The sequence below is a fragment of the Aythya fuligula genome, chromosome 15 (genome assembly GCF_009819795.1).
Source record: "Aythya fuligula isolate bAytFul2 chromosome 15, bAytFul2.pri, whole genome shotgun sequence".
Lineage (NCBI taxonomy): Eukaryota > Metazoa > Chordata > Aves > Anseriformes > Anatidae > Aythya > Aythya fuligula.
Genome location: NC_045573.1, coordinates 745,175 through 759,214, shown reverse-complemented (window position 1 = coordinate 759,214; position 14,040 = coordinate 745,175). Strand labels below are relative to the sequence as shown.

The window sequence follows — 14,040 nt, the reverse complement described above, 5'->3', positions numbered from 1 at the left end:
GCGGCGGGAAGTGACGTACAACGCGCCGGAAGCGGGCGGCGGCCGGGCGGAAGCGGCGCGGCCATGGAGCTGGGGGAGATGCTGTACAACAAGTCCGAGTACATCGAGACGGTGCGGGGGGGGGGAGGCCCCGTTATCCCCTTCACCCCCGTTATCCCCGGTATCCCCCCCTCACCGCTCTGCCCTTGTCCCCGCAGGCGTCAGGCAACAAGGTGAGCCGGCAGTCGGTGCTGTGCGGCAGCCAGAACATCGTCCTCAACGGCAAGGTACGGGCGGGGCCGGGCGGGGCGCGGGGGTGTCCGGGGCCGTGCAGGGGCGGCGGCTCCGTGCCCTGCCCGTCCCTGCCCCCTCCCGTCCCTGCCCTGTCTCCTCCCCGCAGACCATTGTCATGAACGACTGCATCATCCGCGGCGACCTGGCCAACGTGCGCGTGGGGCGGCACTGCGTGGTGAAGAGCCGCAGCGTCATCCGGCCGCCCTTCAAGAAGTTCAGCAAAGGGTGAGCGCAGCGCCCGTCCTCTGCCTGAGCTGAAAGCCCCGCGCTCAGAGCGTTCCCACTGGGCTGAGGTCCAACCCCGTTTCCCTGGTAGCAATGTGATGCTGGTGTCCCTCTGCCCCTGCCTCCTCAGTTTGCAGCTTTGCCTTGAGGGCTGGTGTTCCCCTCAGACTGTCACATGAAAAGACTGTGCAATATTTAAATAGCGAAGCAAAGAACATGTTTCACTCGTTCTTCACTTGCTCGTGATGTGTCCCTGTTGTTTATCGGGGCCATATTTTAGAAATATCTGAGAAAAGGACCAGTCACTGTTCAGTCCCCCATAGCATCAAGTCTGCCTCTGGTTTTCCAGTTGGACGCAGGGGGCTGCAGTGCAATGCTGGGCCTGACAGTGTGTGCGTTGTGCCACCTGAATAAATGACTCTTCTGCCACAGGGTTGCTTTTTTCCCGCTCCACATCGGTGATCACGTGTTCATAGAAGAGGACTGTGTTGTCAATGCAGCCCAGATTGGCTCCTACGTCCACATAGGCAAGAACTGTGTCATTGTGAGTGCTCTTCCTCAGTCTTTCTTCGAGTCTCTTGAATGTTGTTCAGGCTCTGTAACGGCAGTGGAGAGGTGTACCAGCTGCCAGGAGCAAGCACGCTTACTGCATGCTGTGTCATCCTTCACAGAGAGCGGTGCTCTTGATTTTGCTGTTCTGGGGATGGCAGATGCAGCTGAGCACTGCTTGGAGAATCAGTCCCAGCAGGCTTGTCCCTGCCTTAGGCACTTACCGGATAGCCATTGTCCCCACTGCCCACAGGCCTGTCCAGGGAGGCAGCCGTTTCACTAAGTACAGGCGGAATTGGGTTCCTGTGCAAACAATGAAATAATCAAGGTCTCTGCTGAACTGCAGAAAGCTTTGCTATGTTTCTGCATGACTCGGGTTCTGGGTGCAAACTGACGTAAATTAGTGTGCAGTGGCAAGTATGTGTGTTAGTCGAGCAAAAGGACTCTTCCTTAGGAAAAAATGGGCTGATACAGTCTGCCAAGTACTGTTGGGAAGAACATTCAGGGCAGAGATTTATTTGCATGATCCTGTATGCAGGGTGTATTTCAAAGAGTTAAACTCGTTGAAGCTTAGGTAACTTATAAGGACTAAGCACAAGCATTTAGTATTTTAAGTTCAAGTTCTGCCTAACTGGTGTTTTAGGGTCGTCGATGCGTTTTGAAAGACTGCTGCAAGATCTTAGACAACACAGTGCTGCCTCCCGAAACAGTAGTCCCGCCTTTCACAGTCTTCTCAGGCTGCCCAGGTATGCTCCCTTCCATTTTACTGGTACGTAAACGTGGATGAGATGGATATTTGTACAGTAAAACACGGTGGCCATGGCAACGACTCCTACTGGCATCGTGTACCTTGCAGTAAGGGCGGAGGGCGCTTGGTGAACTGCAAAGCCACACTGTGACTTGTGCACCTCGCTGCCGTGCTGTGTGTTCGGTGGGCAGTGTGTGCTCACTCAGAAGGAGCCTGCTGTACTGTTCGACACGAGGGAAGAGCCCTGAGCTGCTGCTGTAGTATTTGCCTACAGCCCAAAGTGGCTGCTTGGAACACCAAATGTATTTTATTTCTGTTGAAATTTTTTTTTATTTATATATTATTTCTGCCTTCCCGGTGGTCATGCTCTTGTTCTTCTTGCAGGACTCTTCTCCGGTGAACTCCCGGAATGTACCCAGGAGCTCATGATTGACGTGACAAAGAGCTATTACCAGAAGTTCTTGCCGCTCACCCAGGTCTAGTAGCCCATTTACCGCGTTGCACAGCAGTAACGGCGCGTAGGAGTGTTTGGGGGCAGGGAGAGGAATTTGTTCCGGGAGTCCAGGGCATGGCCCTCTGCTGTTCCCGACCCCTCCTGTGAGTGTTCCTCACCACTAAAGGTCTGGCCAAGCGGTGCCCTGGGGAGCTGCTGTGTCCTGTTGTGTAACCTCTGTACGCTCATTTGAATGTAATTCATTCCGTGTTGTCTGAATTGTGTCATTAAATGTTCCGGGCTTAGGAAAGCTGCTTCTGTGCCCTTCAGGGCAGCATCTCCACATTTCAGCTGCAGAACAAGGCAGAGTTGACAGAACATACTCTGCAGCCAAAGCTTGTCTTTCATGTCTGTTCTGTTCCTGACCCAGAGCTGAGTGGGTTTGCCTTTGCTAGAAGCAGCCTCCGTCCTAGAGCAGCAGTGCTGTGTGGCTGGTGGACTTGTTGCAGGCAGTTATTTCCCACGGTTCAGCAGAGGCAGTGCTTTCCTTCACAAAAACATTTGCTGATGTACAGGCCTGTGTTTTGAGGTGGATCGTGTCTTCCTTTTCTCCCTGTGGACTGAGATTCTCTCCTGTGGGGCGCACAGTATCTTTCACCATCCGGCGATTAGCTGTAGAACTTCGGGCTGACATTGAAACTATCTCTGTATCTCTGTACGCCTTGCCTGTGTCCTGGTATTGGCTGTGGCAGAGCTAACTTTGTCCATAGTAGTTCGTTTGGTGCCGTGTTTTGTGTTCGTGATAACAAACAGTGTTGATAACGTGCTGGTGCTCTAGCTGTTGCTGAGCAGTGCTTGTGCTCAGTCAAGGCCTTCTCTTTCCCATGCTGCGCTGCCATCGAGTAGGCTGGGAGGGGACACAGCCAGGACAGCTGACCCAGCCTGGCCAAAGGGATGCCCCATACCATGACAGCAGGCCCAGCAATAAAAGCTGGGGGCAAGAAAGAGGGTGAGGGGGACATTTGGAGTTACAGCATCTGTCTTCCCAGGTCACTGTTAGACGTTCCTTTCTTTGAAGCAGCTCAATACCGGCCTGCCGATGGCAGGGGTGAATGAATTCCTTATCTTGCTTTGCTTGTGTGTGCAGCTCCTGGTTTATCTCAAGCGCTGAGTTTTCTCACTTGTCCCTTTCTGATTCTCCCTCTCGTCCCACTGAGGGGGAGTGAGGGAGCTGCTGTGTGGTGCTTGGCTGCCTGCTGGGGTTAAACCACAACAGCCTGACAGGACGCTTCTTAGCTCTTAAAGCAGACACGGGTGCAGTGCTCTTGCCCATCGTGCAGGGTTAGGATTCTCTTTGCTGATGCACGTTCTTTCTCCTGAACATTGCAGACCTTAGAGAGCCAAAAGGCTTTGGAAAGAGAAGTACCGTGCCACTCTCAGAACTCAGTGCAGCAGAAAGTGGGGAGTTAAAAGCAGACACTGAAGGTGGGTGAGAGAATGCTGCAGTTGTCCCCACTTGTTACCCAGTGTATGTATTTGCAGAAAGCTCTTTGGTGCTTCTCTGCATTATAAAACTGAAGATAGAAATTCAGACATCTTGGAAAGAGTGAACATTTCATTTTGGACAAGTGATACAGCAGGATTAGTTCTTCCTGGGAACGGCTGTGTGCACACTGGAGACAGCTGACGCTTCTGGGTACCTGCCTCAGTACCAGACAACTGGCCAAAAGTGAATTTGCCCGCTCTGTCCATGTTAAATCTTAACATCAGCCCTCTGTAACTTCTAAAACTGGGGCTCCTGCATGTTGTAGCATAGCCGCAGGAGGCCAGAATGCATTTTGATTATGTAGTCAGCATACAGCAGCCCTGGAGCCTTCAGCTGCTGTATATAGTGCAAAGTACTGATAGACCTTAAATAGAAACAGCTGTACAAGTACTAAAGTGTGTAGTAACTGCTGTTAATCTAATGTAAAACCACTGTCTGCTTTGTTTGTATTTTTACTGTACATAAATTAAAGCCTCTTAAGTTGTTCAAGTAACTCAAGGTTGTGACTTTTCAAACCAAACTTGAGACCAGTGAGGCTCCTGTTGTGCCCGTGCACATGAGCCAGTCTCTTGGCCTGACTCCGGCAGGCAGTGTCAGTGCATCCAAGAAGTGAAGCGCGGCGTGAAACAGCTTCTGCTGCTGTGTCTGAGCTGATGACTTTCACCAGCAAATCATTCCAGCGTTGCTGGTTCATAATGCCCCTGCTACAGAACGACTTTGCTTCATGTCTTGATGCTGAAGTGAGAGTGCCAAAGCCAGCACGGTGCCTGTACGATCCTCCCTCTGGCACTGGAACTGCAGACACACCTACTGGGACAGCAGCAGCTCCAGTGCCGTTGCTTCAGGCTTTGGAAATGGCCTCTTTGAATCTGGCCGTTCCAGAAGGTGTGACCCCTGCAAGAAAAGCAGGAGCTGGAGCTAGCTTGTGGCAGGAGGCACAGCTGGGACAGGAAGACAAAGTTTTTTTTTTTTGTTGAAGCTGCAAGAACTGGGCTGAAATCTCAATGCAATAGATGAGTTAGGTCATCTGTCTGGTTTCAAGAGAGGTAAAATGTTTGCTGGAAGCCCAGCTCCAGCAGGACAGTTGTATCACCTAGTCCCATCCTGGCTAGAACCACCTGTTCCAGGAGAGCTGTGCTCCTTCAGCCTCCCCTGGAGCGGGAGTGCAGACAAGTGCAGGAGGCAGCTGTGCTCTTCCTGTGATCTTCTAGGCCAGGGTTACATTCACGTGAAAGGCCCAGGCTTGCCACTTTTTCTGGGTGGAAAAAACATCAAGTTGCAAGCGTTCTTGTACTACGTTTGTGCTATAGGCAGCTTTCTCATTGACTTCAACTTCAACAAATACTCAGTTCCTCCTGTCCAGAATCTTACTGGCCCTTGCAAAAGCCCTGTGCTGTGAGGGGCTACGGGAGGCCCACTCGGTCACAAGACCTGACAGGTTTTGGCAGTCCCACAAGATTTCCTGCAGGCCGGACGTGCAGGTGTTTGTGCTGCCACTTGTCAGTACTCCTTTGCCCTGTTAGGTTGCTGTCAGCTGTCCCCTGAAGCGTGGGACACAGCCATGGAGCTGGTGAGGGAGGGCCTGTGTGTGTGCTGTGTTCCCATGTGTCGCTGCGGGGTTCCAACACCACAGCCCTCTTCACCGGGATTGCTGGATTAAAGACCACGAGGGGCAGTGCGAAGCTGGGCTGGGAGGGGGCAGGAGGAGGTGGCTGCCAAGTTAAGGGGTGCGAGTCTGAGTGGAGTTGGGATTGCTGGTGGAAAAGTCTCGGGATGATGCATTTCCACTCGAGCAGCACGGTTGCAGGGCACCGAGGGGCACGTAAGTACACAGCACTACGCATTTCTCAGCCTCCACTGCCACCCAGCAGGCTGAGCAGCCCTCCTGCCTTAATTAAAACCTGTTTTGTTGTCTCTGTCAAGGTGGCCTCTGCCAGGGTATAACATGTCGCCACTGAAGATCCCAAATGCTCAGCGTTAACATTCCTTACGTTTGGCTACTTTTTCCTGTCCTCCGAAATGTCACCGACCTGGGCTCACCTCTGTGCCGCTGCCAGCTCTCTGCAAAGATGGAGCGCGAGGAGGCGGCGTGCTGCTGCGGCCCCCGGCAAATTGCTGCCTGATGTCAACGTGCCGTGCAATAAAGATGACTTCTCACAGCGGGCTTTGCTGCGTAGCTGTAGGTGGGGGGGGAAGCACACTCGGGGAGGGAAATTCCTCCTTTCAGGAATCTTTGAGAAGTGGTCACCTCAAATGCTACGTCCCTTGCTTCCCCGACCCCATGTGCTTTATTCCAGTGTGCTCTGACCAAGGCTGATGGGCCGTGCTGGTCACTCACGCAGGGCATTCAGAGTCCTCAGGAGCGTACAGCTGGGGCTTCGCGGTGCTCCTCTCTGCCACTTGGTGCCCACTGCCAGCTGCTGGGTGCTGCCACCCCCTGGGTGCGATCCCCCCGGGTACGATCCCTCGTGGCCGCTCTCCTCAGGTAGCGCTCGGCCTGGGGGCTGGCAGGGGGGCAGCGCAAAGCCCTGGGCGAGGCCCCATGGGGCTGCACTCAGCTGGCAGCATGAGGGGGAGGCAGAAGATAACGCCAGGAACGGGGGGGTGGGGTCCTACAGAATAAAAACTGTCAAAACTTGCCCCAAACTGCTGAGATTTGGGGGTGAATGTGGAGACGCGCTCCATAAGCCAGCCAGGTCCCTGCTGGGGAGCGCTGCAGGAGGCGCTGGGCTGGGGCCGCCCGGCTGAGGGGGGGCTGCCCGGGGGGATTCTCTGCCACGGGGAGTTTTATTTCTTTTATTTCTGCCACAGGGACTTTTATTTCCCTTTTGGGTGCTTTGACTGACTGTACCGGGGCAACGCGGCCAGGAGCTGCGCACAAACCCGGGGACGGGGACGGGGACGGGGACGGGGACGGGGACGGGGACGGGGACCCCCCCCCCATGGCGGCTGCTGGGCCCCTGGGGGGGCTCCCCATGGTGGGGGGGGCGCTGTGGGCCCCCCCCCCCGGCCATGCCCCTTTAAGGCGGGCGGGGCGCTCCCATGGTGCCCCGCGGCGGCGGCGTGGATTTTAAATCCTCGCGGCCAATGGGCAGCGCCCGCGGCCCGTAACGGCCGGGTTTGAATCCGCCGCGCGCCGCCCCCGGCACCGCTCCCACAGCGCCCGGCCCGCACCGGCACCGCCAGCACCGGCCCCGCTCCGATCCCACCCGCTCCGATCGGCCCCGCTCCGCTCCGCTCCTCCCGCCCCGTCCCGGTCCCGGTCCCGGTCCCGTCCCGGCTGCAGCCCCGAGGCCCCGCCATGAGCGCTGCGGGATCGCGGCCGTCCCGGGCGGCGGTGCCGGCGGAGGCGGCTCGCGGAGGCTCCGCGGCGGCGGCGGCGGGCGGCAAGGAGGTGCCGAAGGTGCTGCTGGACCCGCGGACGCGGCGCAGTTACCTGCGGGGCCGCTTCCTGGGCAAGGGCGGCTTCGCGCGCTGCTACGAGCTGGCCGAGGCCGAGAGCCGCGAGGTGTTCGCGGGCAAGGTGGTGCCCAAGGCGCTGCTGGTGAAGCCGCACCAGAAGGAGAAGATGTCCATGGAGATCGCCATCCACCGCAGCCTGGCGCACCGCCACGTCGTCGGCTTCCAGAGCTTCTTCGAGGACGCCGACTTCGTCTACGTGGTGCTGGAGCTCTGCCGCCGCAGGGTGAGAACCGGGGAGGGGCACGGGGCTGGGTACGGGGCTGGGGAGGCTGGGGGCTGGGGGGAGCCCACTCGGCGCTGACCGTGTCCCGCAGTCGCTGCTGGAGCTGCACAAGCGGCGGAAGGCACTGAGCGAGCCCGAGGTGCGCTACTACCTGCGCCAGACCATCCTGGGCTGCCAGTACCTGCACAGCCACCGCGTCATCCACCGAGACCTCAAGCTGGGCAACCTCTTCCTCAGCGACGACATGGAGGTGAAGATCGGTAGGTGCCACCACGCCCCGCTGCGCCCCGGCCACTGTCCTGCAGCTAGAACCAGCCAGCCGGGCGCTCCCTGCTCACGCTCCCACCTCCCTCTCCCTCTCTCCCCAAGGCGACTTTGGCCTGGCCACCAAGGTGGAGTACGATGGCGAGCGCAAGAAGACCCTGTGTGGGACTCCCAACTACATCGCCCCAGAGGTGCTGGGCAAGAAGGGGCACAGCTTTGAGGTAGACATCTGGTCCATCGGTTGCATCATGTGAGTAAACGTCTCTTGTCTGGGCGTGGGGCTGGGCAGTCCCTGTGGTCTAGGTCTTGTTGGCCCCCGTGAGGTCTTGGTGTGTGCTGGAGCTTTGGATTTGTTGCCAGAGTACATGTTGCAGGGCTGAGTGCTGCTGCCAGCCTGCACCTGACCTCCCAGGTGCTCTGCACACACAGTGCGTGTCTGTAGACTCACGTGCTCTGCAGCAGGGCTGTCTGGAGGCCTTTTCCCAGCAGTCCTCACTTCTAACCAGGGCTTTCTCCAGATCCCAGCTTTCCTTTTCATGGCAGGCAGGAACCAGGGGCAGGATGTGTAACTGCCAGCTCTGTTGTGCTTACAGTGCTGTGTGTTCCCTCTGCCCAGAAAATTGCAGGATGTACTCATGGTGGGATTCCTGCTGAGCACAAGACTGTCTCTTTGCTGACTTGTGTAAAACTGATGCACATCTTTGTCTGCAAACACACAGGTACACTCTGCTGGTGGGAAAACCACCTTTTGAAACCTCCTGTCTGAAAGAAACATACCTCCGAATTAAGAAGAACGAGTATACTATTCCCAAGGTATGATGCTTCCCACGGGTGGATCTGTTCACCTTGCAGCCATTCTCGCATCCTGTTTCTGGCACTTCAGTGGGCTCTTGTCTGATGGCAGAGCAGCTCTTATTGCAGCGTGCTAGGAGGGGATTGTCTCAGGTGGTGGTAGAATGAATCTGTAGGGCCAGCTTCTTCCTGAGGGGCCAGCAGCACCTTCTTGATTCAGAAGAAAATCTGAGCTGGGTGCTTGGCATGTGGGGTTAGATGGATTTGCTCAAGTCCAGCTACAGATGAGGCCTGGGCCAAGTCCCCTCTCATCCTGCTGCTCTCAGCTTGGTTTTGCTAAAGACCAAGTTGAATTTTAATGACTAAGCTGAGTTTTAGCTTTGAATGCTAACAGAAAGCCACTCTCCATACCGGTGTCACTGTTCACCCAGGCTTGTGTCCTGCTTGCCTGAGCAGCACGAGAGCTCTGCTCTGAGCAGAGCTTTGCCTGTGTTGTGCACCCAGCGCCTTTGCTGCTAGCGTGTGCTTGTCCCCTGACCCTTATCTGTGAACTCCGGCTCTCTCCTCTTAGCACATCAACCCTGTAGCTGCTAACCTCATTCAGAAGATGCTAAGGTCAGACCCTGCCACACGCCCAACTATCGACGAGTTGCTGAACGACGAGTTCTTCACCTCGGGGTACATCCCCAGCCGCTTGCCCACCAGCTGTCTCACCATCGCGCCGAGGTTTTCAATCGCTCCCAGCGCGCTTGAACTGAACGGGCGAAAGCCGCTGACTGCACTCAACAAAGGTAAGTGCAAGCGAGGACTATGGATGCAGCACTGGATGAGAGCCTGCCTGGCTTCCAGCAGCATCCAGACCCATCAGTGGGGAACGTGGTGCTGCCTCCTGCTGTTCTCCCAATTCTTATGAAAACTGGAGCATTTTGTGACTGAGAGTCCTTGCTCTTTACCCAGAACCAAAGCAGGGATGAAGTGCTTGCACTAGCTTCAGCTATGTGGCATATAAGGTGTTCCTTACACCTAGGCGGTAGGATGTAAATCTGGTGCTTTTAGAAACCTACTTTCTGGTCATGCCTCTGCAATCTTCTTTCTTGGCCCAGGACCAGACAGCCCTGCAGTAGAGAACTTGCCTGAAAAGGAAGATGTAGCTGGGCTGCGGGAGCTAGGAGACACCATTGCCTGTCATTTAGCTGATATGTTACAGCAGCTGACTGCAGTCAACTCAGCCAAACCCTCCGAGAGAGTGGCAGTGAGACAAGGTGAGTCTGGCTGGGGACAATCCCACAGGCACTGGCCTTCTTGGATAATTTCTGTCATTCTGATGCTGTTGTCTGAAGTGAGGGTGCCAACTGACCTCAACTTCTACCTGGAAGGCTGAGAGGCAATGTAGAAGCTAATCACCTTCCTCTTGGCCTTGCTTGCTTGTTGTGGTGCACAGGATGGCTTGAAATGTCTTCTAACAAACTCCTTTCCTCTTTGCAGAAGAAGCTGAAGACCCAGCCTGCATTCCCATCTTCTGGGTTAGCAAATGGGTGGACTACTCAGATAAATATGGTCTAGGTAAATAATATGGTGGCAATACTTCAGCCTCTTGTGATTTCTGAAGCAGCTGGAGGATGCTCTGATTTGGGCATGGTATAGGTCTGGTTCTTTAATCAACTTATTCACGTGGGGTTGGGTTCAAGACCACTGCCAGGAACATTACCAAACACTCAGTGAAACCAGAGTAGCTGTCACTGAATGTCCTTCCTGGCCACTTAAAGAGTGGCAAACAGCTGTGTTGCATGATCCCATGCATCCAGGGTAGCTCAACTCTCTGCAGAGAGCACGTGTACTCAGGGTGGGAGCTGAAGTTGCTTCTGCAGCAGATGGTGCAACAAGGGAGGATGACAAGTCCAGAGGAGGAAAAGTGCCTCCTAGCCCTTGGTGAAGAGGAGGATCTTTAGGCTCAGTGGGGTAGCTGTCGGGGAAGCCCCGGATAACACAATCTTCTGCCTCTGTATTTCATATAACCGGGGGTCCCATGCATGTGATGGTCTAACAGGCTCTCTTTTGAACTAGGTTATCAGCTGTGTGACAACAGTGTTGGGGTTCTCTTCAATGACTCCACTCGTCTCATCATGTACAACGATGGGGACAGCTTGCAGTACATTGAGCAAAACAGCACCGAGTCCTATTTCACTGTGAGATCCTATCCCTCTGCCTTGAACAAGAAGGTCAGTCCTGGGGACAGGAGCCCTTGCTGGTGGGTGGCTGCTCCTGATGAGACTTCTGCCAGCCATATTGGGCTTTGCTGCAGGGTGGGCTCTACAGAGAAACATCTGTGACTTGGGGGTGCTTGTGTTCTGCAGGCTTCCTCTTAGCTGGTAAAATGTGGCCTGAAAGAAAAACACTGGCTGCCTGCACTGTGTATTTCTAGTTGCTAACTGAGGCTCATTTATGAGCAGCTTCACAGAAATGAGCACTCACAAGACTTAAATGGACCGAGGTGTTCAGCAAAGTGTCTCAAGTATCACCAGAGTTAACTTTGTCTGAAAACTTGCATAAACTTGTGCAGTGACCACTCAAACTCTGAAAGACATAAGGAGTCTCTGGGTCTGTGATAGCAGCCCTTTGCCCTCCACAGATAGCAAGGGTCATCCTCAGCCTGTCTTTCATAGCCTCTTCTATCTGCAGATAACACTATTGAAATACTTCCGGAACTACATGAGCGAGCACTTGCTGAAGGCAGGTGCTAACATCACACCTCGGGAAGGAGACGAGCTTGCACGTTTACCCTACCTCTGCACGTGGTTCCGGACCCGTAGTGCCATCGTCCTGCACCTCAGCAACGGCACCGTGCAGATCAACTTCTTCCAGGTGAGGATGTTGCTTTGACTCTGCCAGGCCTGTAGCTCCAGCTGATCAAACAGCCCTGCTGCACGCAGCGCTGCACGGCAAGACAGCGATCCCAGCAGGGGGCTATAACCTGAGATGAAGCCTTGCCCAGTGAACATAGCACTGGAAAGCTCCCTGCTCTGCTTGCTGGTATCTAAACCATCCAGTGGCTCGTAGCTTGCCAGGTGGCTGTTCCCCCTAGTAGAAGCTTCACCAGGGAGCAGTGTGCTCAGGACTGACCCTGTGTTCTCTCCCTACAGGACCACACCAAAGTCATCTTGTGCCCTCTCATGGCTGCTGTCACATACATAGATGAGAAACGGGACTTCCGCACGTACAAGCTGAGCCTCATTGAGGAGCACGGATGCTGCAAGGAGCTGGCCAGCCGACTACGCTACGCTCGCACCATGGTGGAGAAACTCCTCAGTTCAAAGTCTGGCTCAGCCCGTGTGAAAGCCTCTGCTTAGGTCTTGGTCTTGATGGAATCGACATCTGTGCCAAACGGGCCTGGCTGTGGACAGGGAAGTCTGTTAGCATCCCTGCTTGTACTGTAAGCTGCCATCACCTGGCTGGGCTCCTGCTCCTGGGTATGGCCTAGCTGCCCTCAGGGGAGCCCCGATGCTGTGAGGAATGGTCCTGTGTTCACTGTGAGCGGTGCACAGAGGGGCTTCTTGCTCCTCCCTCCCCATACAAAGTCTATTTTTTTTAATTGCATATATAGTCTTTTTTTCATAATTTCCAAAAGCTTGACTCAGAACAACCCTCTTGTTGGAGGTTCTTGGGCCTTCTGATGAGACGAAGTGTGGGGTTCTCCCCAGAACTATCATGTAAGTTTATGTGTACATGTCTGCCTGATGCTCCAGGCTCGTTCCATTTTGTAGCAGCATAACTAAGATATTTAACATGCCCCAGTTGGGACTGAGCAGTCAGCCTTTTAATACTGAACTTGGTCTACATGAAAACTAAACTTTTGTATATTGCATAACTTGATTAAAGATTGTTTGCTGTAGTGTCTGGCTCATCTTGACTCCCTTTAGCTCCTTGTAAGAGAAGTAGCAGCATGCTACCTCCAGCTTCCCCCCCACATCCCCTGACCAAGACCTGTCACCTTCAGGAGTTTGTCCTGCGTGATTCCTAACAGCCTCAGCCTGGGCTGAGCCCTGGCCTTTCCCTTTGGCTACACCAAAAAAAACAAGGAACAGACTGTGGGGTTATCACAGGAGCTGTGCTCTAATCAGTTCCTGTAAGCCAGCAGTTAGAAAAGGGGAAGGTGGTGAAAACCTTTTCTATTTGATCAGCTCTATTTACAACATGAAATAGAGCCACAAGTGTGGCTGCACAGTTAACAAAATCGATTGCCCCAGGAAGCCAGTGCTGAGTGTTAGCACAAATGTACCAGTTTGTTTCTAAGCAGAAAAAGCTTTTTATTTTTTATAACATTTTATACAAAATGTTCTATGCTGTACACTGTTCTGAAAATAATAGATCTGTGGATCATCCCCCAGGTAACTAACCCCCACACCCCAGCAGAGAGGAATTTAGGCTGCATCAAAGGTAGTGCTGTCCAGAGAGGAAGGCCTGGCCAGGGGCTCCTGGGCTGGGTTCCCCTTGGCATTGTCAGCTAGGGGAGCTCCAGGCAGTGAGGTCAGCAGCTGCTGTGTGTGCAAGGAGGCAGAGCTGTGGCCACATCAGCTCCCAGGCTGCCCGCAGGCCCTATGGGTGCTTCACCCTTGGCAAGGCTTGCAAGAGACAGGGGCTTGACCTCAGCCCCAGGAGGTGCCATAAACCAGAATGTCCTTGGGGAACGCGCCCTGGGCAGCACGCACCTGTGCTGCTGCTGTCGCTCCAGGCCTGGAAAAGCCAGGGGGCTGCAGGCACTGGACCGAGTTCAGAGGGAAGGGATTAGCAGGGGAGGTTTCCCTCTTGCTTGCCTTCCTTTATGTCCTGAGAAAACTGCCTGCAGACAGCAGCATGGCTCTTCTGCAGTACAAACAGCTCCTGCTCTGAGTACTAACGGGTATCTGGCCTAAAAACAGGCTGCTGCTCACCAGGAGGGAGAAAAACTTTTTCCTCAGCCAAGCTGAGATAAAAACACTTCATTATCAGGATTGTGCTGAAGGCCTCAAGCCTCCCCCCAGGGCTGGCCGTGCTGTGTCCTCTGCAGGCCCGATGCAAAGAGCACGGCCAGAGCCCTGGGAGCGATGCTAGATGCTGATCTGCTCGCCCTCAGCTGGGACGAAGGCCCTCATCCAGCATCGGGACTGCTGTGTCGGTCCTCCCGGTCAGCCCTGTGCGTTAACGCGCTCAGACAGCTCCTCCACAGGCACTCAGCCCAGGAGGGACCACGGGAACGACGTGTGCTGAGCCTCTGAGGAGCTGGCTGTGGGCCCACGCAGCAGTCAGGCTGTCAAGGTTCCTTGGGCTACTCCCAAGAAAATTCTTTCAACGTCTTTTTTTTTTTTTTTTTTTTTTTTTTCCTGACTTCTCAAAGTACTGCCTGTGCAGTAGAGCTACTCTGTTCTCTGACAGCAGGGTCTTCAGGCTCCACGGCCCTTGGGGCTCAGCAGACCAAGGAGAGCCAGCCCCAGGCCAGCCCCCGCTGCCCGCACCCCTGGGGGTAACGGGTCCCTGGTCCCAGACCCAGT

The 14,040-nt window shown here is 54.7% G+C and overlaps 2 protein-coding genes across 3 annotated transcripts; both read left to right on the top strand.

Moving 5' to 3' along the window:
• Positions 1-38: 38 nt before the first annotated feature.
• DCTN5 (dynactin subunit 5) lies at positions 39-5,933 on the top strand. 2 transcript variants are annotated; one of them, XM_032197719.1, is made up of 7 exons: positions 39-111; positions 198-266; positions 380-498; positions 931-1,042; positions 1,691-1,793; positions 2,180-2,271; positions 5,698-5,933. In XM_032197719.1, the coding sequence occupies exons 1-7, from the start codon at positions 64-66 to the stop codon at positions 5,716-5,718; spliced, it is 564 nt and encodes a 187-aa protein (XP_032053610.1). In that variant the 5' UTR covers positions 39-63; the 3' UTR covers positions 5,719-5,933. The 2 variants fall into 2 exon arrangements, with proteins under 2 accessions (XP_032053610.1, XP_032053609.1); XM_032197718.1 differs by lacking the exon at positions 5,698-5,933 and adding an exon at positions 3,618-4,267.
• A 1,142-nt stretch (positions 5,934-7,075) lies between these two features.
• On the top strand, positions 7,076-12,404 carry PLK1 (polo like kinase 1). Its single transcript, XM_032197629.1, has 10 exons — positions 7,076-7,459; positions 7,551-7,719; positions 7,829-7,973; positions 8,443-8,536; positions 9,087-9,306; positions 9,619-9,777; positions 10,001-10,078; positions 10,580-10,734; positions 11,195-11,377; positions 11,656-12,404. Exons 1-10 carry the CDS (start codon positions 7,076-7,078, stop codon positions 11,860-11,862), a joined length of 1,794 nt encoding a protein of 597 aa, XP_032053520.1. The 3' UTR covers positions 11,863-12,404.
• The last annotated feature ends 1,636 nt before the right edge of the window (positions 12,405-14,040 follow it).